Below are 26,097 nucleotides of genomic sequence, written 5' to 3'. Positions count from 1 at the left end.
CAGGTTTGACTTGGGATGAGGGAAATCAAAAAAAGTGGACTTGCCACTTTTTCTCTCGCATCCCATTGGTCAGCAACCAGAGGCTAGCCCATATGGAGGGGGAAAAGCTCGATAGTCTGTGTAGCATTGTCCCACTGTTGCAGCTTCCCTCCCCTCTCCATTTCCTGCTCCAAGTATTCTTTTTTTTTTAATGGCGTGGTCCGCATTGTTGCGGGACCGCAAAGCTACATTGTCATAGGTAAAAGGCAGGCAGGCAAAACACAGTCCCTTTGTGTTTTCTGGAGGTGGGGAATGAACAGAGAAAGAGGGAGGTCCATGCAAGATGAAGCAGCCCTCTCCCAATCATCTAGATATGCATGCTTCTTGTTTTACAACCTGACGTTGGTACTTCTAGTCCTTTCATTGTTCAAGGGCTTCTACATATCTGTTGTCATTTTCTTAGGTGATAACTTTGAACTGAGCAAACCTTCCCAAGCTGCAACAATAAAGAGTCCTGTGGCAAATTGAAAACCAGGACCTTCATTGTGGCATAAGCGCCTGTGAGTTTTATCAAATGCCTGAAGCATTATGCTCAGATGAAAGATAAATCCACTTATTACAAAGCGAGGCTAAAAGATCCAGGATTCCAAAATGGTGTGTTATATTACATTTTAAAACATGTAGGAAAGAACCTCACTAGAAATTGCAATCCAGAGGTCCCCAACATGTTTTCACATTTTAATTGTACAAAAAATTGAACTTAATCTAGTATAGTGCGTGGCTAAGAGGTGAGCTGTGAACCAGGAAAGTCTTTGGATCAAGTTTTAGATTACCTGTCAGTTCAGTACTGTGCCTCACAGTGCCTAAAGGGGAGGGAACCTGTTACACCATGTCCCCCTTTTTGCCCACTCAGCATCACTTGCTGTGAATTCTTTATTTACTCTTCTTTACATGGCCAGCTAAAGAGTGCTGTCCCTTTAACATGCACCTGCAGTCCATCCCCTAGGTTTGTTAGGAGCCATTCTGCTGGCCCCACCTCATCCAGGAGGCAGCAGTGCCTGTAGTTGCTCTTTACGGGTCCTTTGTGTCTCCAATCCCCTACATGTTCCAAGCCTCTACCCCTCCCTTAAATGAGCTGCCTGCAAATAAGTTTACCTTTGGCATTCTCCTTACTTTGCAGTCTTTCTTCTCTCCCCTAAATCAGGCCTGGTTCTAGCCTGGAAAGAGGAAACTGCCCTGTCCACTGCAGCCCCACCCCGGCTGATTTAAAACTCAAAGACCATGCACACCTCTGGGCGTCCTCCTCCCTCACTTCAGGCCCAGATCTCTTTCTGCCCAAGAGGGAAAATAACCTGCCTCATAATGGGTTGCATTCAGCCAGCTTTTTGACTGAAAACTACCATGGGTAAAAGGCCCTATATGTATAAAAGACACATGTGACTGCAGCCTTAGTAAAGAAGGGAATAGGAAGAAAATAGATGAAAATGCTGCTAGAATTCAACCCTGGATTGATTTATTATTTAAGAGATTTCTTCACAACCTCATCAGAATCCTGCTCGAGGCTGTTTACAATTAAAATGGTAAGTTAACAACAGAAAAACAAGAATCCATGGGCTCCATTCAGCATAAAACAACCCATAAAGCAGCGCTCAGATCACATGGCCCATTAAACAAGCCGCTGGAAAGGTAAAAAACCCTAATTAAAGGCCTCTGTAAAAAGATACATTTTGGTCCGCCGACTAAAAGGCAGCAAAGTAAGGTAACAAGTAAGCCTGAAGGGGGATAGCACCCCAAAGGAGAGGTGCCATGACAGAAAGGACCTGGTCTGTAATTGCCACCCTCCTGACCTCTGAAGGGCTTGAGCAGAATGTGTGGTGAACACAGGTGAACATTTAGCCAGCACTGAAGGTTAAGTCCAATGGCATCCTTCCAGTAGGGGAGCTCTATATGAATAAATATTATGACGAACATGGAAGTCATCAGATAGAAGATGGGCTGGATTTTTTAATACCCTGCTTTTCACTACCTGTCCCAAAGTGTTTTATAAATGTCTTGTCTTTCCCCACAACAGATATTCTTTGAGGTAGGTGGGGATGAGAGAGATCTGAGAGAACTGCTTTGTGAGAACCGCTCTAAGAGAACTGAGCTGGCCCAAAGTCATCCAGCTGGTTGCATATGGAGGAGTGAGGAATCAAACCTGGTTCTCTAGATTCGACCATGTTGGTGGCCATGTTGCACATTTTCAGCAATGTGATTTGTGAAGTTTCTGTCACTATATTAGAAGTGGCAATTCTTAGACTATTTTTTTTCATTAATGTTTTCTGTTGAATTTTTTTTCCTGCATCAGCAAAGAGAAGTCTCAATGCATGACACTTTAATTTTACATATTTTAATTTGTGTAGGAATTTTAGCAAACATATAGCAGACCCCTGAGTGATCAAAAACTGACGCTGCTAAAAAAAAATGTTGAAATCATGACGTTATGCCAAGGATTTTGAAAACGTAATTAGTGTGGTGTGGGAGACTGTCTCTAAATCTTTAGGTTCTAGGACAAACTTTTCTATAGTTGTTGCTGTTGTTGTTATTTTGATTTGTTTCCCACAACTCTTGGTAAGCTGGCTCATGGCGGGTTATACTATGACCCCAATGCAATAAAACACCACTTTAAAAACCCACTAAAATACGCCCATGCAATTTACAGAGAAATAGAACATGCTGGTAAAAAGTGAAATATAAGCCCTCCCTTATAATGGAACGACTGCTGGCCAGGGTGGCAAGAGAGTACAACAACTGGGCAATGCCAATGATGTTGGTGGTGTGGTGGGATATTTTCCTAAGGGGATATCTTCCTAAGGGGGGGGGAATCTGATCTTCCTCCAGCACTGGCCTCATCTATACACCCGCAGGTACCCGCAGAGTGCAAGGCCCTGCGGTAGGCATAGGGTGACAAATGGTCCCTCAGATATGTGGGTCCCAAACTGCAAAGGGCCTTAAAGTATGGTGACCAGATTTCAGCATTGGTAAAGCGGGACACCATTGACTGGGGGGGAGGGGTTCTTGATTTAAAAATTGATCTATATGGAGCAACAAAAAGTTTAATAGAACGCATAGAATGCAAAAATAGTATTGTAATACATATATTTTAATTTCAACATAAGTCCAATTTGCCTGGTGCCCCCAGATGTCCCTCCAAAAGTGGGACAATCTGGTCACCTTACCTTAAAGGTCAAAACGAAAATCAATGAGGTCTAGAAACTTAAAAGCAAATTAAAATTGAGACTGCCAGCATTCTAAAATCACTTCAGAAGTCAAGGGAAACATGTATAAGGGCTTCCTGCACCCATACATTTTATGTTCCTTGATCCTACTGACCTCTGTTCACTGTGGCTGCCTTCATTTCGATTGCTGAATCTTGTGCCTCACACTTTTTCAAAATTCTTTCTCCTCATGTATCATGATTTTACTGTTCTTGAAATCCATTTTCAAGACACATTGCATTTTGGTTTAATATTCCAGTGCTCATCACCAATCTGATGTGTCGTAATGGCATTTTCTGTGGAATTAATTTTGCACGTAAAAAAGCCTATGAATCACTGAGTGAAATACTTTCGTTTTAAGATGGAAATTATTGTGTCATAAAATGGTTTCTCTTCTATCTGGTTTTAAATGCAAAGACTTTTTGAAAGATATCAAAGTTGATGCTCTCTATGTGTGTCTTTATGATGCGGAATGGTACAAGTTATATGATAACATTTAGAGCTGGACAGGAATACTGTGAAAGGTCTCATTGCTTGGTAGGGTTTGTGCCGGTAGAGTAACTTTGTAAATGTGGCAGTGCATTGGATTCCAGAAACCGCTGACCTTTTGTAATGTAACTCAGAAATAGGTTCAGTAATAATCCACTAAAAACTGTAATGAGGTGAATCTGGAATATGAACTCCCCAGTTTTAGAATACTTTACTCCATTATAAGCCATGGCCAGCTTGTTCTGAATTTGGACCTGATTCATAATGGGGTTCATATCAGCAGCAGTCAGTATTCCTAGTTTCCTCCCCACCCCACAAATCTGTATTCTAGAGAAGGGAAAGAATGCTTTTGGGGATATGGAATCTTCAACTGGAGCATCCTCAGATGTGTAATTTCCTGAAAAGATTTCAGTTGTGTGTGCTTCTCTGTATAGATAAGCCTAGCTTCCTGGTGGGAAATAATGCTTCTTAGTATGTTCAGGAATTGTTTCCTGGTAAGACCAAGACTTCTCTGGCCTTCTCTAACAAGCCACTCCATCACCACTTCCCCTTCTTCCTTCTCCTCTGTGTAAAGTTTGGCTTTTCTTTTAAAATGAGGAAAGTGATAGAAAAGGTTTTCAGAGTGCTTTTTATTTTGGTGATACTATAAACAGAATCTACAAATAGATTGTGCCCAAGAGACACATGAAGAGGAATTGAATTATATACCCCACTTTTCACTACCCAAAGGAGTCTTACAATAACTTTCCTTTTCTCTCCCCACAACAGGCACCTTGTGAGGTAGGTTGGGATGCCTCCAACTCAATACACATTTAATGAGTGACCAGTCTAGGGATGTACACCGGGGGGGGGGGGGGAATTCAGTACTTTTCAGATTAGAGTTTTCTTGATTCGGTACAATTTAAATCAACCAAATCACCATATAATGATTGGAGTTTGGTTGATATGGGGAAACATGAACCAATTTGGCTGTGGAGAGAAGCCTCCCAGGGATTAGCTGTTTGGTGGCTTGGGAGTCTTTAAATGACTCCACCTGGCCCTTCCCTTTTCAGATTTGAGTTTTCCTGATTTGGTACAACTTGAATCAACCAAATCAGTATATTGATTGGAGTTTTGGTGATATGTATTATCTAATCATACCCTAATCCTTATTTGTCATTTTTTCTAATACTGCATACTGGGGTTATCCAGAGAATAAGGTTCTTAGTTTTATGCTCCCAATCTACAAGGCAGACGGAAATTCCACCATCAAATTCATCTAATTTGCACAGATTGAAGTTGCTGGAAAATCCAGTTGTGTAGGCATGTTCTGAATTTAAATTAACTTACTTCTAATCTCTTTTGTTAAACAAAATTATCTACCTAAGGAGAGTAGACAAATGCTAGCCTCCAAAAATACTGAGTAACACTTTAATGAAGCTGTGCTTAAATCTTCCATCTCTTCCTGAGTTGGTTTTCGGAGAGGATTATTTTTTGTAACCTCAAATATTGAGGGTTATATCCACTCTAGGATATTACAGGGAAAAGGTAGGGTCACTCTTGATCAATCATGCTTGTTGCAGAGGGAAAATTTAAATCGGACAAAATCAAAATGGAAATCGTATTCAGTGGAGATGGCATGGACTGAATTGACCTGGGATTGAAATAAAAGCTATGTGTAGATTCAGCCCAAGTGTCCTTTTCTGAAACTTTGGCTTCTGGTAATACTAGTTTTTCAGGGCTATGCCTAACTGTTAGCTAGGCTGTATTCCTAAATGCCAGCAAGTATTGCTTATAATGAAAATACTAAAGGTTTCTAATGCAGTTTCATCTTGTATTTCATCTAAAATAGGGCTTGCTTAAGAGATGCTACTCTGCCAAAGCTTCATACCTTTTCCAGCAAGACAAGTTCTATGATGTCAGTTATGACACAGGCGACAAATCGATCCAGTGTAGCAGAAGAGCAGATGCCTTCAAATTCTGGATGACGTGGAAAGCTCTAGGAACAGCCGGTCTGGAGGAGAGAGTAAATCGAGCTCTTGCACTTGCCAGGTACTGCCCTTTAATTCTAGAAATTATCTTTTTGTTTATTTGATTTATGATTCACTGCTTCCAGGAACTGGCTCGCAGCAAATTACAATAGTCAGTCCCACAGTAAAAAGTTAAAACATACCCTGTAAAATATTCCCTCCCAGCAATGAAAAAACCTCCCCAAGAGCCTCAGGGGAGATGTACATGAGGGCTGGAAGACACCACTAAGCTGGGCCGGGGCCTCTGATCTCACCCTGGCCTCAACCAAAGGCTTGATGGAAGAGATCCATCCTGATCCGAAACACAACTAGCAACCAAGTTGCAATACTATGTCTGTAAGCCATGATATAACACCAACAATTATTATTTTGATGTGGCACATTAATATTAGTCTATTGCAATTCTCAGGGGGGGAAAACAGGAAATATAAATATTTTTAAATAAAAGAAGAATTATTACATGATAGATACATTTCACTATTTGCCCAAAGAAGAAAGCATATGTGGAGGCAGAGAATCACATATCTATTCATTTTGGATCTAATGTTTTGTTTTGTTTCGTTCTTCTCTTGACATATCTGAAAGATATTTCTAAAGAAGCTAGGATATGGCCATATTGTATCATCCAGATTTGTTGTACCTGCCAGATAATTCCACAAGGCTGAATATAAATCCAATAATAAATTTAAAAATAATTTCAAACCCAACAATTTTATTACTGTTAAAACTTTAATGAATAAAATGTGTAGCAAGTAATGTCTAAACCAAATCTCTTCCAGGCGGGCAGCTAATGCCACTTGAGTGAAGAACCAATATTACAATATAGGAGGCAACACAGTTTTACCAAGTTTCTCTTCTGTGAGCTCCAGAAGTGGTCCTTTGTAGTGCTTAGACAGTTTCTTTGGTGACATTCCATTCAGTAGTCACTATTTAACAATTTCACAGAGTTGTTCCCTGATAATATAATGGATGGGTATAGGTCCTGCCCCTTTCTGTCAGACACCCATCCCCTATATGCCTGTTTGGGCCTGTGGATAGCTAAAGAAGGCAGATGAGAGGGGGGACATTGTCAGCTCTGGCCAGATAAGAGTCTGAGCCTTCAGATAGGCCCAGAGCCTGACTTGAGTGTAAGCAGCTAAAATAGTACCTGGGTTGAGACAAGGTTTGTGCCTCCAGAGAACCTGGCTGGAAGAAATCTTCTCTTGGCAAACTTTGTTGGCCCTATTCTGCACATAATAGATAATGCACTTCCAGTGCACTTCAGAAGTAGATTTTCCTGTTTTGCACAGCAAAATGCAGCTGCCAAAGCACACTGAAAGTGCATTATCCTATGTGTGTGGAATGTACCTAGGTCTCAGAGCCTTGTTTTCTAGGGAAAGCTAGGTGAGATTTGGAGTTTCCAGAAGGATCTCAAACTTATATTGTGGGAATTTGAAGGTACTAGAAAGGCCAAAGATTTCAGGAATAAAATTGTGGCTGCTCTGTGCACTCCTGAATTGTCGCCTGACCTCTCATAACTGTGTGAGCCCAGCAAATGCTGTGTGTAAATAGTTTCAAGCCCCTTTATGGATCAACCTTATTTCATCCAAGAAAGTTAAGAAAGGTTACTTTTTCTGTTTACCTCAAACCTCATCTGGATTTACTGCTTTCAGAAGTCACGCAGGACCTGTTTGTCAACTGGAGGTTGGGATGGAGACTGTATTGGTCAAACAACACAGCACATGACCTCTTCATAAATGGCATTTAAAAATGCTTACCTTCACAGATAAAAAACACTTGATTTTCTTTAAGCATATGAGGGGATTGCATTTAAAGAACCAGCTTGGCAAGAATGTTACCACTCTGACATAGCCAGATCTATGGAGGCAAAGGTACTGAAGAGAAACTCCAATCAAGATTACTTGGTTAGATGTCCCTGAGTAAAATGGAGGGTCGCTGGCAGCCCACTTTATCATTCTGTGTGTGTACGGTGGTTTATTACTTGATTCACCTCTCAGCAAAAGAATTGTTCCTCATCAAGGTCACTCTCCCAGGTTCGCTTTGCTAAGAATATACAGTTTAACAATCCTGTTTGGAATCAACACATCCCTTTGATGTGTTTGGATTTAGCTGATTTTGTACCTAAGTTAAAGTGGTAATGTTCTCCAAACCCCCCCCCCCCAGAACTCCCCTCATCTGATAATGACCAGGGCCCATTCTCCACACATAGGATAATGCACTCTCAATGTGATTTGGCAGCTGGATTTTCCAGTGCGGAACAGGAACATCTACTTCTGAAGTGCATTGAAAGTGCATTATCTTATGTGTGCAGAATAAACCCAGGAGTGATGTTCTGCATACTGCCTCTTCTGCTAGCTACAGCATTAGGCACCAGGACTTTGTAGCTGAGGCATCAACTTCTCTGGGCAACCATCCAGGTTTGCTAAGTATTTGGCTAACTGTACAACATGTTTTCTGGCATGTTACAGTAAGGTTAACTCTGATGTTGCATGGATAATATTTCAGGGTTCCTGAATATAGCCTTGTCTTTATTCTGGAGCTAGCCTACTGACCTTATAACTTGAAGGCAAGATTCCTCTCCCCCCCCATCCCGCCAAGCAAAGGTTGCTCTTGAGTTGCATTTTGCTTCAGCCCTTGTGCATTCACCATTTATCTTTCTGTTTCCTGCTTCCTGGGAATATTGCATTTTCCTTGCTTTGCATTAAGTTAAAATCAATCCCAGCCTTTTTATTTCTAGTATTTTGCTTGCTGAAGCTTAGTATTTTAAAATAATTGCCACAGAGTGCTACGCTGGTCCCTCAGGACATGTTATGTATGCTTTTGCACCAGCATTGCAGGTATCATATTGTTAATGTTTGCTCGACTGATGTTCCAAGGCACCGTTTGCCTCTGTTTTTATGACGCAGCATTAGCTCTGTGCATTCCTGAGATTACCCTTGGGTAAGCACCAGTATCTCTCATTTTTTTTTCTCCCCAATCTGTAAAATGTGAGAAGTAGTGACCTAGAGTGCTTTGAGGAGGGATGAATAAAGGATTTGAAAGTGCTGCACATTTTAAAAGCAATAAGGGTGTTCCACAAGAGCTTTTATGATATGGACCCATTCATTCATTCTGAGAAGGTTGGTGCTCGTGGCAACAGTTTGCCATGGCAATTTGGTTGCATGGGTGAAGAGAAAGAAATCACCCGAGACTCATTTGCAACTCTCTGGGCTCTGACATAATGACTCTCTAGCGTTTTCTTTAGGACAAATCCCTGGGCAGAGCTCAGTCTTGGCAAAATTACACGTACACTTCAAGAGAAGATGTACCTGAGCTATTCCGTAGATGCAGATCAAAGAAAAGGAACGAAGTTTCATTTTGAATTCATTCCTTTATTTCTGGAAATACCTTACTCAGTGTACGTACACACCAGGCTACACAAGCCCCAGGAGATGCAGCAGTGTGTCCGTGCTGCTTTGTTCAGACTTCAGAAAGTCTTGGGATTATGTTTGGGGAAAATAATTCTGGGTATTTGTAGGAAAAGCAGGCAGTGCACAGTGCCAACTCCCTAGCTGTCACCACTGACCTCCCCAGAGCAGTTTAAACCATTTGGAAATTGTACTTCATTATATTGAAAAGTACACATGTAAGTGGATACTCACACAGGATTCTTTAAAAGAAAAACTAGCCTGTCTGATGGAAATGTGGCTGGGCAGACGACTGCAGAAGCACTCAAAGCATGGGGATGCACAGCTGTGGTTTCTGCTGCAAAGGCAGGGAGGCTGGACTTCCCCTATGGGGGAAGAATGCCCTGAAACTTGTGGTATGCCGATGCTTTTGCATGCAGACTTAACCAACAGCAATCTAGGTAGCAAACAGGAGTGTTGCCGTGACTGACAGATCAAATAGCAATGGCATAGTGTGTGAGAAAGGATGCCATTTCTTTTAATAGCACACCGTTTCCAGAACTCATTGGCTGAAGTTTGTTTAATGCCACGTTCGCATGTGCGCTGATGAGCCCTTCATCAAAAAGAAAATCTCTCTCCCTGCTGACTGCTCCCCTTCCTGCGCCCCATTAAATGTGTTTTGAAGAATTATAAAAAATGTCTATCACATTTGCACGCCACCCTTCTTCAAAGGCATCATGCCACTGTGACAGACGTTAATGTAACTGTGGGCGGCAGCAGTGACTGAAGCAGCAGGGAGACAGTGTGGTGTAGTGGTTTGAGTGGTGCTCTAGAATCTGGAGGACCCAAGCTGAAATTCCCACTCTGCCATGGAACTTTGTCCAGTGACCATGGACAATTCACACACTCTCATCCAACTTTTTCCAGTTCTGGTAGTAGAAAATATGCCTAAAGTAGAAAATATGCCTCTCTAGATATTGATAGATGCTTGATAGATATTGATAGACTCTAGATAGACGCTCTAGATATTGATGTAGGATTTTTCTGTCATCTCTGTGTTATTAAAGTTATTTTGGTTCATATTGGGATACATTGTTAGAAATCCTTGATTGTGTCAATTACGGTTGGAGAATATATTTCATTATCAAACTTATCCATCATTCTGCTTATCTCAGACAAAGAAAGTTAGAAATTAGAGCGATGACTCCATTAAATAAAGATTAATTGACACCATGCCGTGATAAGCACTCCACTTCCTGTGTGAAACATGGGGAAGGTTGCCTCTTCTAAGAAAGTGGCCAGCAATGATTTTCTACATCCTTGCAACAAAACTTCCCCCCACCCAAATCTGCTGCCAGTATCAAAAGATTTTAAACAACTGATTATATCATCTAATAAATGAGATTGATCCCATTTATATTCAATTAATCTGATTAATCCATTGCTATCTTGTGCATACTTATCTAGAACTATGTTCAATCCAACACTGCCTTAGGCAGGTTGCTATGTAGTTTGGGGAAAGGGGTACAAGATTATGTGACAGGGACTATCTGCATGTGGATGGGCTTTTGTGTCAGCCATTTTGTGGCTGTGCCCACCATGCTGTGTGGAATTCTAAAGATTGCCACAGGCTCAAAATGGTGGGGACCTGGGGGTGTGCAGCCCCACAAAATTGTATTTTGGAGATACAGATACAGTAGAGCCCAAAAAAATGGTATTCCTGTTTCCCTGAGTTTAAAATGGTTGAAAGTGAAGGACTTTAGAGAGGGACTACATAGAGCAGAGGGAGCCAAACTGTTGCTCTCCAGTGGCTCATGGGAATTGTAGTCCAGGAACATTGTGAAAGCCACAGTTTGGCCACCCTTGACATAGAGAGAGATGGGCCAAGACCTTGAACATCCTTTTTGTTCAATTGTTCTGATGCTATCCCTTTGATGTGTAGATTGCTACTCTCAGGGAATCATTTCACCTTCCAGCTTCTCAACCTCTGTGCCTCTCTTATTCATCTTGGCATCATGAGGGCAAGATATGCCTCCTGCATTCTTCCTAGCCAGTTAGAAGAAATTATAATCCTAGCTCTATCCTAGAATGGAGTTCCTTACAATAAGTTCCTTACAATAAACGACTCTTATTAGTTTGCAAAGATAAAGAGGCTCCATTTGCTATGTTGTTTCTTGTCAGCATGCATATAGCAGTTAAACTCTGCTGCGTTGTGTGCCTTTAGCACTCTGCTCATCCAGAGAGCCAACTTGGTATAGTGGTTAGTAGTGCGGACTTCTAATCTGGCATGCTAGGTTCGATTCTGCACTCCCCCACATGCAGCTAGCTGGGTGACCTTGGGCTCGCTACAGCACTGATAAAGCTGTCTTGACTGAGCAGTAATATCAGGGCTCTCTCAGCCTCACCTCCCTCACAGGGTGTCTGTTGTGGGGAGAGGAAAGGGAAGATGATTGTAAGCCGCTTTGAGACTCCTTCGGGTAGAGAAAAGTGGCATATATGAACCAACTCATCTTCAATAATATAAGGGCTCTCTCAACCTCACCCACCTCACAGGGTGTCTGTTGTGGGGAGAGGAAAGGGAAGGTGATTGTAAGCCACTTTGAGACTCCTTTGGCTAGAGAAAGCAGCATATGAGAACCAACTCCTTCAGTAATTGAACACAAATAACAACATGGCATTTGGATCAAAGGCTTTTTTTGGGTGGAGGGGGTCCAATTTTTTTTACTCCCTATCTTTTCAGGGATCTGGGGAGTGTTTTAAAAGGTAGTGACATCAAAATTGCAGAGATCCTGCTGGTGCCCATCCTTTAAATAACACCCAAATTTTTAGTGCATTGGAATAAGAGGTACAATTCTGTGGGCCCATAAACAATGTGCCACCAGCTATCTTCCATTACTTCCTCCTCAATTTAAAATCCAAGAATCTGTCCCAACAGGAAAGCTTTTGCTAAGACCATCCAACATGACACCTAGGAATCTGACACTGTAAAATGCACAAATTGCAACCTATGTAAAACACGAAAAATCTAAAAAATTTAAGAATCCACGAAAAAGGCAACACCAACATTAACCAACTCCAGCAAAGAAAAAAAACCTAAAAACAACAATAACGATATCAAGCTCTAGAAGACATGGGTTTTTTCGAGGGCTCAGTTCAATGCATTCCCATCAGCACTGCTAAGTGGAAGACTGCAGCGTATGCCTATAGAGGACCAACTATGCCCTTGCAATTCAGGTGCAATTGAGTCACACACTATATTGTCCTGTGACTTTTATAGGGTTGCCAGAAGCTGTTTAATTTTGCCCTTACTATCTAGAATCATAGAATCATAGAATCATAGAGTTGGAAGGGGCCGTACAGGCCATCTAGTCCAACCCCCTGCTCAACGCAGGATTAGCCCTAAGCATCCTAAAGCATCCAAGAAAAGTGTGTATCCAACCTTTGCTTGAAGACTTCCAGTGAGGGGGCACTCACCACCTCCTTAGGCAGCCTATTCCACTGCTGAACTACTCTGACTGTGAAAAACTTTTTCCTGATATCTAGCCTATATCGTTGTACTTGAAGTTTAAACCCATTACTGCGTGTCCTCTCCTCTGCAGCCAGCAGAAACAGCATCCTGCCCTCCTCCAAGTGACAACCTTTCAAATACTTAAAGAGGGCTATCATGTCCCCTCTCAACCTCCTTTTCTCCAGGCTGAACATTCCCAAGTCCCTCAACCTATCTTCATAGGGCTTGGTCCCTTGGCCCCAGAACATCTTCGTCGCTCTCCTCTGTACCCTTTCAATTTTAACTATGTCCTTCTTGAAGTGAGGCCTCCAGAACTGCACACAGTACTCCAGGTGTGGTCTGACCAGTGCCGTAAACAAAGGGAATATGACATCTTGTGATTTTGATGTGATGCCTCTGTTGATACAGCCCAAAATGGCATTTGCCTTTTTTACTGCTGCATCACACTGCCTGCTCATGTTTAGTTTACAATCTACAAGTACCCCAAGGTCACGTTCACACACAGTGCTACCTAGAAGCGTATCCCCCATCCAGTAGGCTCTCTGGTCTTATAGATCTAGGCTCTCTGGTCTTACAGATGATCATCTAATTAACATCTTGCTTGCAGATAAAGATAATTCTATTTCTTACACGGTGGCGAAGTTTTGCTTCAGTGCAGAAATCCTTGGTTACTGTTGATTCTGAGTGACCTGGCTGTCAAAATGCTGTAATATTGTTTGTGGCTTTGTTTATATTCTGATGCTGAGTGCCCTGGCTGTTAAAATGCTGTAACAATGAATGTGGATTTATTTATACTTTGATGCTGGTCAATGACCATAAATACATAATCTAATCCAGTGGTCCCCAACCTGCGGCCCGCGGCCCAGCGCCGGGCCGCAAGAGCCATGGCGCCGGGCCGCGGCTCCCTCTCCCCGCCCCCCCCCGCAGTAAAAAACTTCCCAGGCCACAAACATGGGGCCCGGGAAGCTACTTACCGCGGGAGGGCGGGGAGAGGGAATCAGGGCCGGGCCGCGCCTGTGCAGGCCGCGCCCGCGGGTGCGGCCCGATCCGCGGGCGCGGCTCGCGGGCGCGGCCCGATCCGCAGGCACGGCTCGTGGGCGCGGCCCGATGCCCCTGCCGGTCCCCAGCCTAATAAAGGTTGGGGACCACTGATCTAATCTAATAGACACACAAAGAGGAAAAAATGATGAAATAGTCCCTGAAGCCTGCAAATACTGGCTCCTGATATCCCCAGTTAATCCTGAATATTTCTGGGATTTGGTAGAATCCATTTTTCCTGAATATATATGTAAAAATATCAATAAGGTATTTTTCAGGTATATTTTCAGCTTTTTAATCCCAGATCACACATTTGTATTGAGGACCCCTGTTCTATAGAATTATTTTAAAAAAAGAAGCAGGTGGAAATATTCTGCAGTTCATTGAAGGCCCTGTGGATAAATCATTGTATAGCAACTTCCATTTCACACATCTCTTTTTGATCCCCATCCTCCCCGAACTGACAGTGCAAACAAATCAGCTCTAGGTTTGGGACTGCTTTTTCAGAAACAGTTTTTGTTGGTTGGAGAAGTGGTGGGAAAGAGTAAAGTAAAAATAAATAATAAGTAGTTTATATGTATATATGGTAAAAGTAAAGTGAAATAGGTTTTAGATATGGGTGTGTGTGGTCAAGATTTAGTAAAACGTTCACATTACCTATTTTTAAGATTGTACTGTATAGTCTCACATTTGGACATTTCTGATTGATACAAAATGCCAAGATGTATGAGGAAGGGTTGGGGGAGCTTGGTCTGCTTAGCCTGGAGAGGAGATGACTGAGAGGGGACCTGATAGTCATCTTCAAGTATTTAAAAGGCTGCCATATAGAGGATGGAGCAGAGTTGTTCTTTTTTGCCTCAGAAGAATGGACCAGAACCAATGGGATGAAATTAATTCAAAAGAAACTCCGTCTAAACATCTGGAAGAAGTTCCTACAGTTAGAGTGGTTTCTCAGTGGAACAGGCTTTCTCGGGAGGTGGTGGGTTCCCCATCTTTGGAAATTTTTAAGCAGAGGTTGGATAGCCGTCTGACGGAGAGGCTGATTCTGTGAAGGCTCAAGGGGGTGGCAGGTTACAGTATATGAGCAATAGGGTTGTGAGTGTTCTGCATCATGCTGGGGGTTAGACTAGATGACCCAAGAGATCCCTTCCAACTCTAGGATTCTATTATTCTATGAAAATTAAACTTCCAGTGCCTACAGGTTTTGTAATGTTTCGTTACAGATATCTGGTGGATGAACTTAAGAAGAGAGATGGGTTCCAGCTGCTGTTGGAGGTAGGTTTGCACCGAATGGGCCTCAACATTGTATGCTGACATTATAACATTCCGGAACAGATGATTCAAAGATCACTAAGAGCACTTTAATGTCGATAGTCTGCTCTCTTTGAACATTTGGAACATAATCAGTCACCTAGTACATTATACAACTTGATACAGGAATAGATGGGCTACTCTCACCACAGCTAGACATGAAAACTGTAGCATAAGTTTTTTATCATTATTATTTTGGCTTAAAAATAAAATTAGCTCTGTGATTTCAGCAAACATTTTCTCTGGACCCTTTAGACTCTTCTACAGATTAACAAAGTTTGAGTGCATTGGCACCTTGAAGACCCACAACGTTTTATTCAGGGTTTGTTCTGAGTGTTACAGTAGTGTTGCTTCTCAACAATTTCCATTTCTAGTCTGTCCCTGAGGTTCCTTTGCAATAAAACAGCTACTTTGAGGTCACCATTGAATGCCCTGGAAGGTCGACATGTTCCCCTACAGGTTTCTCAGTCTTGTGATTCTTGATGTCAGATTGGTGTCCATTTATCTTTGGCATTGAGTTTGCCCTGTTTGCTCTGTGTAGAGAGCCCAAGGGTATTGCTGGCACCACTAGTGGTCATATCCAGCTCAAGTCATCATCAGCAACTTTAATGAATGGCATCCCATGGGCCATCTGCTTCGACTAAAGGCCAGAAGGATGCATCTGGCATCTGTTTCCAGAGTGAGGCAATTTGGATTGTTGAACAAGTGTAAGTTGGACTCAGTCACCAGGGGATGCAAGCCATACAGGAATGGAAGCAGCTGTCTAAGGAGAACACCAGATTAGAAGTCTGCGCTTCTAACTACTACACAAAGCTGGTTAACTGGTTTGTGATGAATTAAAGTTATTCTCCAATCTAAGTGTAAAAGATATGTAAAGCTGCTGTGCTTCTAGAGATTCATCAGTGCATATGTTAGTCAACTAAACATAGTTACATCTTTTAAGGCCATTAAAGTCACTGAAGGGTGATCGCAGAATGTACCCAGGTCTCCTGTACTGCAGAATCCAAAAGAACGAGTTCTATAGCAATTTATATCACCCAGTTTACCTTCAATGTTATGGTATATTTCCAAGCTTTCAGCTGTTCAGATCACCATGAAATGTTTAGGAAAAGAAAATTTATGGTGCCATCGTGGTACAGTATTTTTTTTTTGTTTATTTATTAAATTTCTAGTCCTCCTCCTTGGACTCAAGGCGGATTACATCACAATACTCCATAAAACCCCCAGTCTTTTAAAACTGTGGTGATGTCAAACCTAGATCAATATCATGCCACTGCCATGGACTATGGTACCAGATTAGGTATGAGTAGGAATAGCTGTCAATAAACTTACACAAGTCAGGACCACATTATTGGTCTGGTCCAACAACATCTGGTTGACTCCTTTAAGACAATCACATAGTTTGTCTTTCTTCCAAGCTTACTGTTTTCTTTAACATAAGTTTTGAGCATAGTTGGTCATAAATGCATAAATGCAGTCTGTGCTATCTGAGCTTCCTGCCCATATCTTTCCCCAGCCAGTGTTCAGATATACAGACTATATTGATGAGGGAAGAGTTTTGTCTTAATAATGCAGTAGTGTGAGAAAAGAGTCAACTTTAAGTGAGACACTCTGAACAACTCTCTGGAATTTTTTCAGGCCAACTCACTCCTGAGACGCGCAGTTTTTTAGAGACCGTAAGGCAAATGACCGATCTTTTAAAATTAAAAATTAATGGGTTGCCAAGTCCTTTCAGAACTCCGAATACAGAGGTGGGAAGCAAATTGTGAAGATTCTGCCGTTTCAAGCAGAATAATCATGTTTCTTTTAAAATGAGGGCAAACATGGGCCCAAAAATGAGGAAAGACTCAGGAATGTGTGACAGGAAATGAGGCAGTATGTGCCAGTAAATAATTACAGTATTTGCTGGCGTATAAGACTACTTCCCCCCCCTGAAAAACATGCCTCCAAGTGGGGGGGTCGTCTTATACGCCGGGTGCACTTCAGTTGGGATAGACATAGCTGCCCATAGTGGCCCATAGTGCTGTATTTTGAGTGGAAATGTTGGGGGGTCGTCTTATACGCCCAGTCGTCTTATACGCCGGCAAATAGTAGATAAGAGGACCAAGGACAGTTGAAGAAAGCAGAATATATGTAAAAATAGGGGGGGGAAATACCCAAAGCCATTATGAAATCTACCAAGGACATCTGAAACAATGGTCTTTGTGAGCATCTGATTTTTAAAAAATAATTGGAGGGAAAACCCTTTCAAGTTTCAGAGGCTTAAAGGAAAGACTGTATGGATCTCAGAGACAAAGGATACATCTGTTCACAACATTTGTGGGTTCTCAGTACTTTGAATTGGAAATCTGAGAAATCTACAGTTTGAACATCCAAGCTGTAGCTCTCTCTGCTCCTCCAGATCAGAACATTGGAGTATCAAACCAGTGATGGCATTTCTGAATATGGCAGTTCCGTTGAGTTACTTTTTGTTTTATTCTTGTCCTTTGCAATCATTGCTTTAAAGAGAAATGTCTGGAAGCACTCGAAGAAAACAATTAGGGCCAATTCTGCACAGCCCTTTTGTGATAACTACTAGGGATCTTCCAGCTGCTCTATACCAAATGTCACTTTGATTGCTTGATTATGTGAAGCTTTCTTCCTGTGACCGGTTGCCCTTGCTAAGGAATGCTTTGAAATGAGGAGGAAAGGACGGCCAGCGCTGGCAGTCCATGCTATTAGTTCTACACAATGTAGCAATCAGGTGATTGTTTCTGTCTGCCCCGTTAAAGAAAAACAACCACCTTGTGGCAGCAGCGTAAGTCAATTGTATGGATTGGATTTGAATGAAGAGTCACCAGTGTTTGCTACATGAGGGGTGCTGCTCAGGTAGAAAGGACTCTGCTCTTAGCTTTGCTGATCGGAGTATCATATAATGCCGCTTTCTTTTGCTCCTAAAATGTCTGAACGCAATTGGTCTGCCTTCAGCAAAAAGACACTGGCACCTCCGTGGGCCTGTTTGTGCCAGAGAAAAAGCTGAAACTCATCTAATTTTGAAACTGCAGGTAGCTTGCTTCCTTGCCAATCTCTTCCTGCTGACAACTGTATTCTCCTTGATGATTAAACTGTATTTAAGACATGCATTGAAGGGAGGGGGAAAAAGATATTATGAATAGTAGGAGTGTCCTTTCATGCAAGAATTTGGCAGAGCTGGTAGTTTCTACCCAATTGGGAGGAAGATTAGAACTGTAATTGAGGTAGTATTCACATGGAGGGGGGATGACAAGTGAGCTACAGCTATTTTGCCTTTCTCCACCCCCTATTTCCCACTTTGCTCCCTTTTTAAAAACCACAGTCTTTGGGATAGCATGGTGCACATTTTGGAAGATTTGGAGAGATTGTGTGTTATAACAGTCATTGTTAACAAGAGCCAACTCATTTCAATATAGAATTCATTTGTGATTAATTTTGGAATGGGAACCCTATCACAAGAACACAGAATTCAAAGCAGGAAGGTGGAAAAATCACACGCATACACACTTCTCCCTGGAAATTTTTTTCACATTGCTTTTTTTTGTTAAAATATCCCACACACATATCCTTCACTCTGAAAAAAGGCTCTGAGCAATTGGGTTATGAGCGTGTTGGAAATCAAGTGGGAAATTCTACAAGCTGTAAATACAGAAGGGAATGTTTTTGTTTACAGAGTAGGAAGGGCCACATTGCCTGGAATTAATTATTTGCTTCACACCCCGTGAATATCAGTTGCCATTGATCAACTTACAAAAGCTGATAGGTAGCCGCCTTAAATGACAGCTGTCTACAATGTCCTGTCAAGCTATGGTGAGAATTTTACCACTCCTGCTGTCTGTGGACTTAAATGTGCAAGATGCTTTTTCTCACTTCTTGGTGAGAATTTCACCGCCCTCTCTTCTCCGAGTGCACCTATGGGTCCTTTGTTTCCCACTCTGTTAAACAGAACTAATATACAGCAGCCACATATATTTTATTATTTTTTTTAATTCATTTACTTTTTTTCTAGTCTGCTTGTCTCACTGGGACTCAAGGCAGATTACACAGTGTGAGTCAACACAGTCCACAGGATGGGATGCAAAGGGTGTTGCGTTGCATAAAACAAGCAGAAATCTGAAGCGTTGAATAAACGTGACCCATGAAATGATGCAGAAGGTACATAGTAGGAACATAACAACATAACAACAGACACAAATGTGGTTCTTTGGTTCAAAATGAAATAAGGCTGAACATTTGTCCAAAGCAACTCGGTACATCTAGGAATGAGGTAGAATTTGAATTCTAATTTTCTTAGCTATAGACAGGGCGATTCTCCTACTGCAGCTTGAAAATGTCTCAATCTCTCCCCCCTCTTTAGCCGGAATATGCAAATATTTGTTTCTGGTACATTCCGCCTCGCTTGAGAAGCATGGAGAAAGGCCCTGGATTCTGGGAACAGCTCCATCAGGTGAGTGTTGCATGGTATTTATTGAGGCACCAGTTCCTTTCCAACAGGACACCTGCGCAGCGGCAAAACAAATGCAAACTCAGCAAGTGACACTTTCCCTGCATTCAGAGGACTGACTAGGGAACCTTTCTGTAGGCCACCCACATGCATGTCCAGGCTCTGGAGCCTAATCATCAGAAACAAATTTGGTAGCCCTAGCTGAGGAACAAGTAGAGGTATTGATTTATGCACCCCTTTGTGTGCATTGAAAGAAAAGCCTCTCTGAAAACTTCTTCCGCATGTCCTCACAAAACTAATCCATCACTAGAGTGCTGTTTTGATCCATAGACAGGCATTCCTAGGAGTTTAAAGTTTACTACTATTTCAAATTTAGACAAGGCTAATTAAGCTTTCCTCTTCCTATAATAGATGCAGACATTATACAAGCCTTCCGCTTGCCATCAAAGCTGCTAGCAGATGGCAGAGCTGAGGGAAGATGAACAACCCGTTGCCTGTCTCCCTTGTCTAGACAGAGCATTCATTACCTGTGTTTAGACATTTAACGGTTGTCCTTGGGACTTGCTTTGAATGATCAATGGGTGATCTACGCCAAAAGGGCGCTTAAGAATACATTTCTGATGTTAAGTCTGACTACGAAAGGAATTGAAATCAGCATGGGGTAATAATCAATAGAATCTCTCCCCACTCTGTTGGGAAAAGCCAGTACTTGGGAACAAAGAGCAAACATTTAAAAAAAAAATCTAACAAGGGCTTCATTAAGAAAAAAGTTGTGAGAATTGTGAATAGATAACTCTGCAAAACGAGGGGACTGGGCAGTGTTTTCTCTGCTCCAAGTGGCCTTTTTCAGCAACCCTTCCTCCTGCAATTCTAATCTTAGGCATAATTGCTAGAGCCAGCAACAGAAGTAAATGCATGCACATCTGGCATCCTGATCTTGTGATCTCTGTGTTGAGGCGGGGCTGGAGAAGAGTCCTAGAGCAGCCGGCACAAAACAAGGCCGTGCTCCTTGATCTCACTGACCGATGCAGCAGCTCAATAAAATCAGAGTCCAGTAGCACCTTTAAGACCAACAAATATTTAATTGTGGCATGGCAGGGTTAGGATACCTTCCTGTCCCTAGGAGCGTTTTTGGCCTTGTAACGGACACAGAGGTTGATGGGAGCACATTTCTTATGGTAATGCAGGGTGTTTCTGCAAAGTGTAGCAGATCAGTGAGCCTCTGACTGCCTTGCCTCCCCCCCCCCACACACCCATTAGGACTTTAATTCATCCTGAGTAGCTGCAATTTAATACTGACCCTCTATGATGGAGTTCTAGGGACCATTCTCCTACCAAAAGCTAAGCTGGACTGTTATGGTTTGTGTCTAGCTGAACCCATGCTTTTCTCTTTATTTCGATTGCTGACAATTCTTTTATGAACATCCCGGAGGAAGATCAGGACGATCCGTCTGGGTTTAAATGGACACGGCTTTATTTATGACCCTGAAACAACAGGCTGTCAGGGTCTGTGCAGCAATAAAAGCTGCATTCTCTGCGATAAAATATAATTTGCTACTCCGGCTCCCTGTGGCATGATAATCAGAGGAGCCATGGCTGCTGAGGCCAAGATGGACATCCTTATTCTTTCCCTTCCCTCCCTAACACCACTGGACGGTAAAGGAAAGCGGTATGCTCCATGTGTGTTGTCACTGCGTTATTTGCAAGCCAACAATTTGGTAGTACCTCATCCCAGGAGAGTTCATCCCTGGAGACTTTTGAGATGTTAAAGCCTCTGAAGGACACGGATTCAGACACTCTGGTGTGTCAGTCGTTGTTTTGTCTTGTTAAATGAAGATTGAGAGTGCTGGTGAGTGTGAGATGCACGTGCAATCTGTCCTTATCCTTAACAGCTTATGTAACCTGTGAGCAATGCCTGTGAATCCCTTTGCTAAATAAGGGATTTTTAATAAGCATGATTTGCAGATGAAAGAAGAGATCTGTCTGAGAGTGACAGAAAGGGAGAGGGAGAGAAGAGAGATAGGTGTGTACATAAAACCCAGTAAATGGAGAACAAGTATGATCCACGGGCGGGTTGGATGAATGATGATGTTTATTGCCAACTATATGATGAAAACTGTTGCTGAATATTGACGTAGCTTTAATAGATGGGATGATAAACTATGAACTGCTTTTGCTAGTACCGTATGTGCCTCCTGGAAGTTTTCGTTTGTTCATTTGTTTTGCTCTTTCTCTCTGACTGCATCTTACCATTAGATGGAATTAACTGAAAGGAAGAGGAAGAAGAGTTGGTTCTTATATTCCGCTTTTCTCTACTCGAAGGAGGCTCAAAGTGGCTTACAGTCGCCTTCCTTTTCCTCTTCCCACAACAGACATCCTGTGAGGGTGGTGAGGCTGAGAGAGCCCTAATATTACTGCTCGGTCAGAACAGCTTTATCAGCGCCATGGGGAGCCCAAGGTCACCCAGCTGGCTGCATGTGGGGGAGCGCAGAATCGAACCCGGAATGCCAGATTAGAAGTCCGCACTCCTAACCACTACACCAAACTGGCTCAAAGGAAACTTTGAGCATTATAAAGATGAATATACCATGTCTCCTTCATTGCAAGGCGTGAGTTAGAATTGAAACATAACTTTCCTCCAGTTGTGTTGTGCTATCAGATTATTATTATACGATGATATATAAACCCATTCACCAAGAGGTCAAATCCCCCCACTGTGAAACCTTGCAATATTCCATTTAGTTTATACCTGCTATGTCAGCATCTTGGGCAGTACAAGGAAGGGATGTTTAGATCTACTGTTATCTGGGTGGCTGCCACAAACACCATTTTGTTAAGATGCAAGGACTGAGAAATACATCAGGCACTGCTTTATTTATTTATCCCCTTACAAAATCAGAGTCCAGTGACCCCTTTAAGACCAACAAAGATTTATTCAAGGCGTGAGCTTTCAAGTGCAAGCACTCTTCATCAGACGATCCCCTTTATCCCCTTGTTTAACTCAGCAAGATTGTTGTTTTTATCTCCTTATTTAACTCAGCAGGATTGTTTTTTTCCCAATTACTCTGCCAGTCATTTTTGCCAGTCGCTCTGCTTCATTCATTGAAACAACTGTCCTAATAACCAAAACTGTCCTAATAACTAGGAAATTTTCACCCCATATCTCCCTGGCCTGACACTTCCCACTGTAGTCTCTGCTGCTGTTAGAACCCCCCAGTCCATGTTTTTCTCTTTTAATGTGCTAAACAGCCCTGACCTGGATGGCTCAGGCTAGTCCCATCTTGTCAGATCTTGGAAGCTAAGTGGGGTCAACCCTGGTCAGGAATTGGATGGGAAACCTTCAAGGAAGCCTGTGGTTGCTATGCAATGGTAGGCAAAGGCAAACCTGATCTATTCATCTCTTGCCTTGAATATCCTACAGGAACGCACACACACACGAAGCCAAGGCCAACACACAGTATGACACAACATACAGCTATGCAGTATATTTAAATGCAGGTTATGTAAGAATATAGTAATTCTATTGTGAAAAGTAGTCCTTCTACTTAAGCTAGATCATCCAGGCATCCAGAGGAGTGAAGCCTAGACATTCGTGCTCCAAGATGCTAGCTGGTATCAGTCCCATTTCGCTCAGTTTTCTCCAGCCTTGAAATTCTGTGATGATTAAAAAATGCCAAAGTACAAAGGACTCTTATTACGTTGCATTTCTATGTCTATAAACTTGTATTTAAATGTATTGCATAGTTGTACATTGTGTAATACTGTGTGTTAGATTATATTTCTGCTTTGTGCCTGCCATACAGGTTAGCTTTTTTCGGGGGGGGGGGAGTGATTTGCTTACTGAAAACCCTCCAGGTCAGTATGAGTTGGCTGCAAATTGTTGGCGCTTTTCACCAACAATGTGCTAAATGGAAACAGAAGCTTCCAACCCAAGGTGCTCCTTGGGTTTTAAGGTGGAGGGGAAGCCAGTATACAACCTCTTCCTGCTCATAGTCAGAACAATGGAAGAAGACAACAAACAGTCTGCCTGCTTATGAGTTGCGGGGGGAGGAGGTTCTTGATTAAAATTTGGTCTATATGGAGCAATACATATATATATATATATATATATATATATATATATATATATATATATATATATATATATATATATATATATATATATATATATATATATATATATATATATATATATATATATATATATATATACACACACACACATATATATATATATATATATATATATATATATATATATATATATATATATATATATATATATATATACATATATATACATATATATACATATATATACACATACACACACACACACACACACACACACACACACACATATATATAATTTCAACATAGGTACAAGTTGCCAGGTGCCCCTAGATGTCCCTCCAAAAGTGGGACAATCTGGTCACGTTATCTTAGTTAACAAAGGCGGAAATATTTAACACCACCCAATTTTACATTTGAAATTTTAGTTTGATTCTTGAAATCTAACTGCATGGGACTTTGTTACCATTTTTAAAAATCTGCATGTTTTCCCTAAGATGGAAGTTTCTTATGGTTACACCCTTAACCTTATTTTATATAATTTCATTTATAAAGTGAGTGTATGTACATTCAAGATTTTTGAAGTCCAAGAATATCACAGGTCGCTGTGGGTTTTCTGGGCATTGTGACCGTGGTCTGACCATGGCCGCACAATTGATTCTGGCCTTGAAAACCTTCAACAATTCATTAAAGAATATCACTTTGGTAATTACCAAAGGTGTCTTGCTCTACCTTTTTAAAAAACGGAATTACATTCATGCATGCAATATTATCTAATTACTATATTGTCAGAGAAGTTCAAAGAGAAAAAAAATGGTCCTGTATAATTTGGTCTGACAGGTGTTAAAGAAATGACCCTTTCAAATGTATCAGTACCAACATACAGCCTGTATAGCGCTTTCAATTTATGTCCAAATGAGCTTAATTTTTAAGCAGCCATATCTGGCCCTTGATAGAATTAGCCCAATGCAATAGCACGAGACAAAACCGACACTCTTTTTTGGTTCCTAAGAAGTCTGAGGTAAAAGTATTGCAGTTCTCTTTTAAGTACGATTATTCTTTTCTGAAAACGCTGGAGGGCGTGACCCCAAGGCTCAGACGGTGCTTGCACAGGGGATACCTTTACCTTTACCTTTATTCTTTTCTTAGTTCTTAGTTATATTTTTATCTTGCTTTGATCCAAAATTGGCCCTCAACATCCACAGCAATTTAATATGGAGATAATTAAAGTATTACCATAAAGGTGCACTGGGGGAAGAGGCCTCAGTGTTATCTGGGTCCGGCCAGGATGGCAAGCTGTGTACCTGTTATACCCTCTGGCCTTAGAATCGGTGGTTGTAACTTGGTGTAGTGGTTAAGAGTGGCAGCCTGTAATCTGGACAGCTGGGTTTGTTTCTCCACTCTTCCACATGCAGCCAGTCAGGTGATCTTAGGCTAGTCACAGTTCTGTCAGAGCTCTCTCAACCTCACCTATCTCACAGGCTGCCTGTTGTGGGGAGAGGAAGGGCAGGTGATTGTAAGCCACTTTGAGAATCCTTTGGGTAGTAAAAAAGTGGGTTATAAAAACCAACTTTAGGACCTTTCATCTTAGCTGTGAAAATTAAAAATGGTTATGTCTTTGAAAGTAACGGTTTTTATTTGATATAAAACCCAGAAATTCTTCATTGAATAACTTTGAAGAGAGAAAAAGTGACTTATTTTATTAGTCTGTGAGCTGGAGTCATGTAAGAAAAAAAACCAGAAGGTTTATCTGCCTCCTTGGGTCTTGAGTAGGGCCTTAAAAATAAAACAAATGCCATTATTAGAGTACAATAGGATTAGGTTAGAGATGTGAAATCTAATCTCCTCCTCCTCTTGTGCAGAAGCTTTGGCAGTTTTCAATATTTCATGAGGCCGTTTGGTCAAAGTCACAGTCTCATTAATGAATAATGAATGTTAGATTTCTCTGTTAGTACTCATAGGCTTTAAAAAAAAACTTAAATGCACAAACCTGTTGTGATTCTGCATTAGCCTACACCCCCTGTACACATTATGTTGCATTCTATTTGAGTGCCATCTGACCCCATGAGTCCGTGTTTCAAGAGCATAATGTTGTTGATATCCCAGAATGACAACTGATCTCTAGAGCAGTGGTCCCCAACCCATGGGCCGGGGACCAGTACCGGTGAGGGAGAATCTGATCCACTTTCATTCAGAATATTTGTTTAGAACACAGTGAATGTGTTTTAGCCAAGAGACATTCCTGATATAGAATCCACCTTTCTCCTCAATAGGGATTCACAGACTTACCTTCTCCTCTCCTCTACTTTATCTTCACAACTCTGTGAGGAGGGTTGGGATGAAAGTGTGTGTGACTAATGCAAGACCACTTCTCAAGTTTCCATGACAGAGAGGGGTTGTAAACCTGGGTCTTGCAGTCTAACCTCTAGACCAGTGGTCCCCAACCCCTGGTCCGGGGACCGGTCTCGGTCTGTAGATCAGTTGGTACCGGGCCACGGCTCCTTCTCGTCCTCCTCCCCGGCTGCTGCCTCAGGGGCTGCCCTGCCACTCTGCCACTGGCTCACCTTTGGTGCTCTCCAGTAGCCGCCATGGC

General features: G+C 41.8%; 1 protein-coding gene across 1 annotated transcript in view; it reads left to right on the top strand.

Moving 5' to 3' along the window:
- The window catches only part of GADL1 (glutamate decarboxylase like 1), a 110,949-nt gene that overhangs the window by 59,811 nt on the left and 25,041 nt on the right, over positions 1-26,097 (top strand). Inside the window, exons 12-14 of the mRNA XM_077302646.1 lie at positions 5,557-5,756; positions 14,890-14,941; positions 19,347-19,436. Coding sequence (XP_077158761.1) covers positions 5,557-5,756; positions 14,890-14,941; positions 19,347-19,436 — 342 coding nt within the window. The remainder of the gene's footprint in view (positions 1-5,556; positions 5,757-14,889; positions 14,942-19,346; positions 19,437-26,097) is intronic.

This window comes from Paroedura picta, chromosome 11, assembly GCF_049243985.1.
Source record: "Paroedura picta isolate Pp20150507F chromosome 11, Ppicta_v3.0, whole genome shotgun sequence".
Taxonomy (NCBI): domain Eukaryota; kingdom Metazoa; phylum Chordata; class Lepidosauria; order Squamata; family Gekkonidae; genus Paroedura; species Paroedura picta.
The sequence above is the reverse complement of the archived record's forward strand: the minus strand, read 5'-3'. Positions and strand labels throughout refer to the sequence as shown.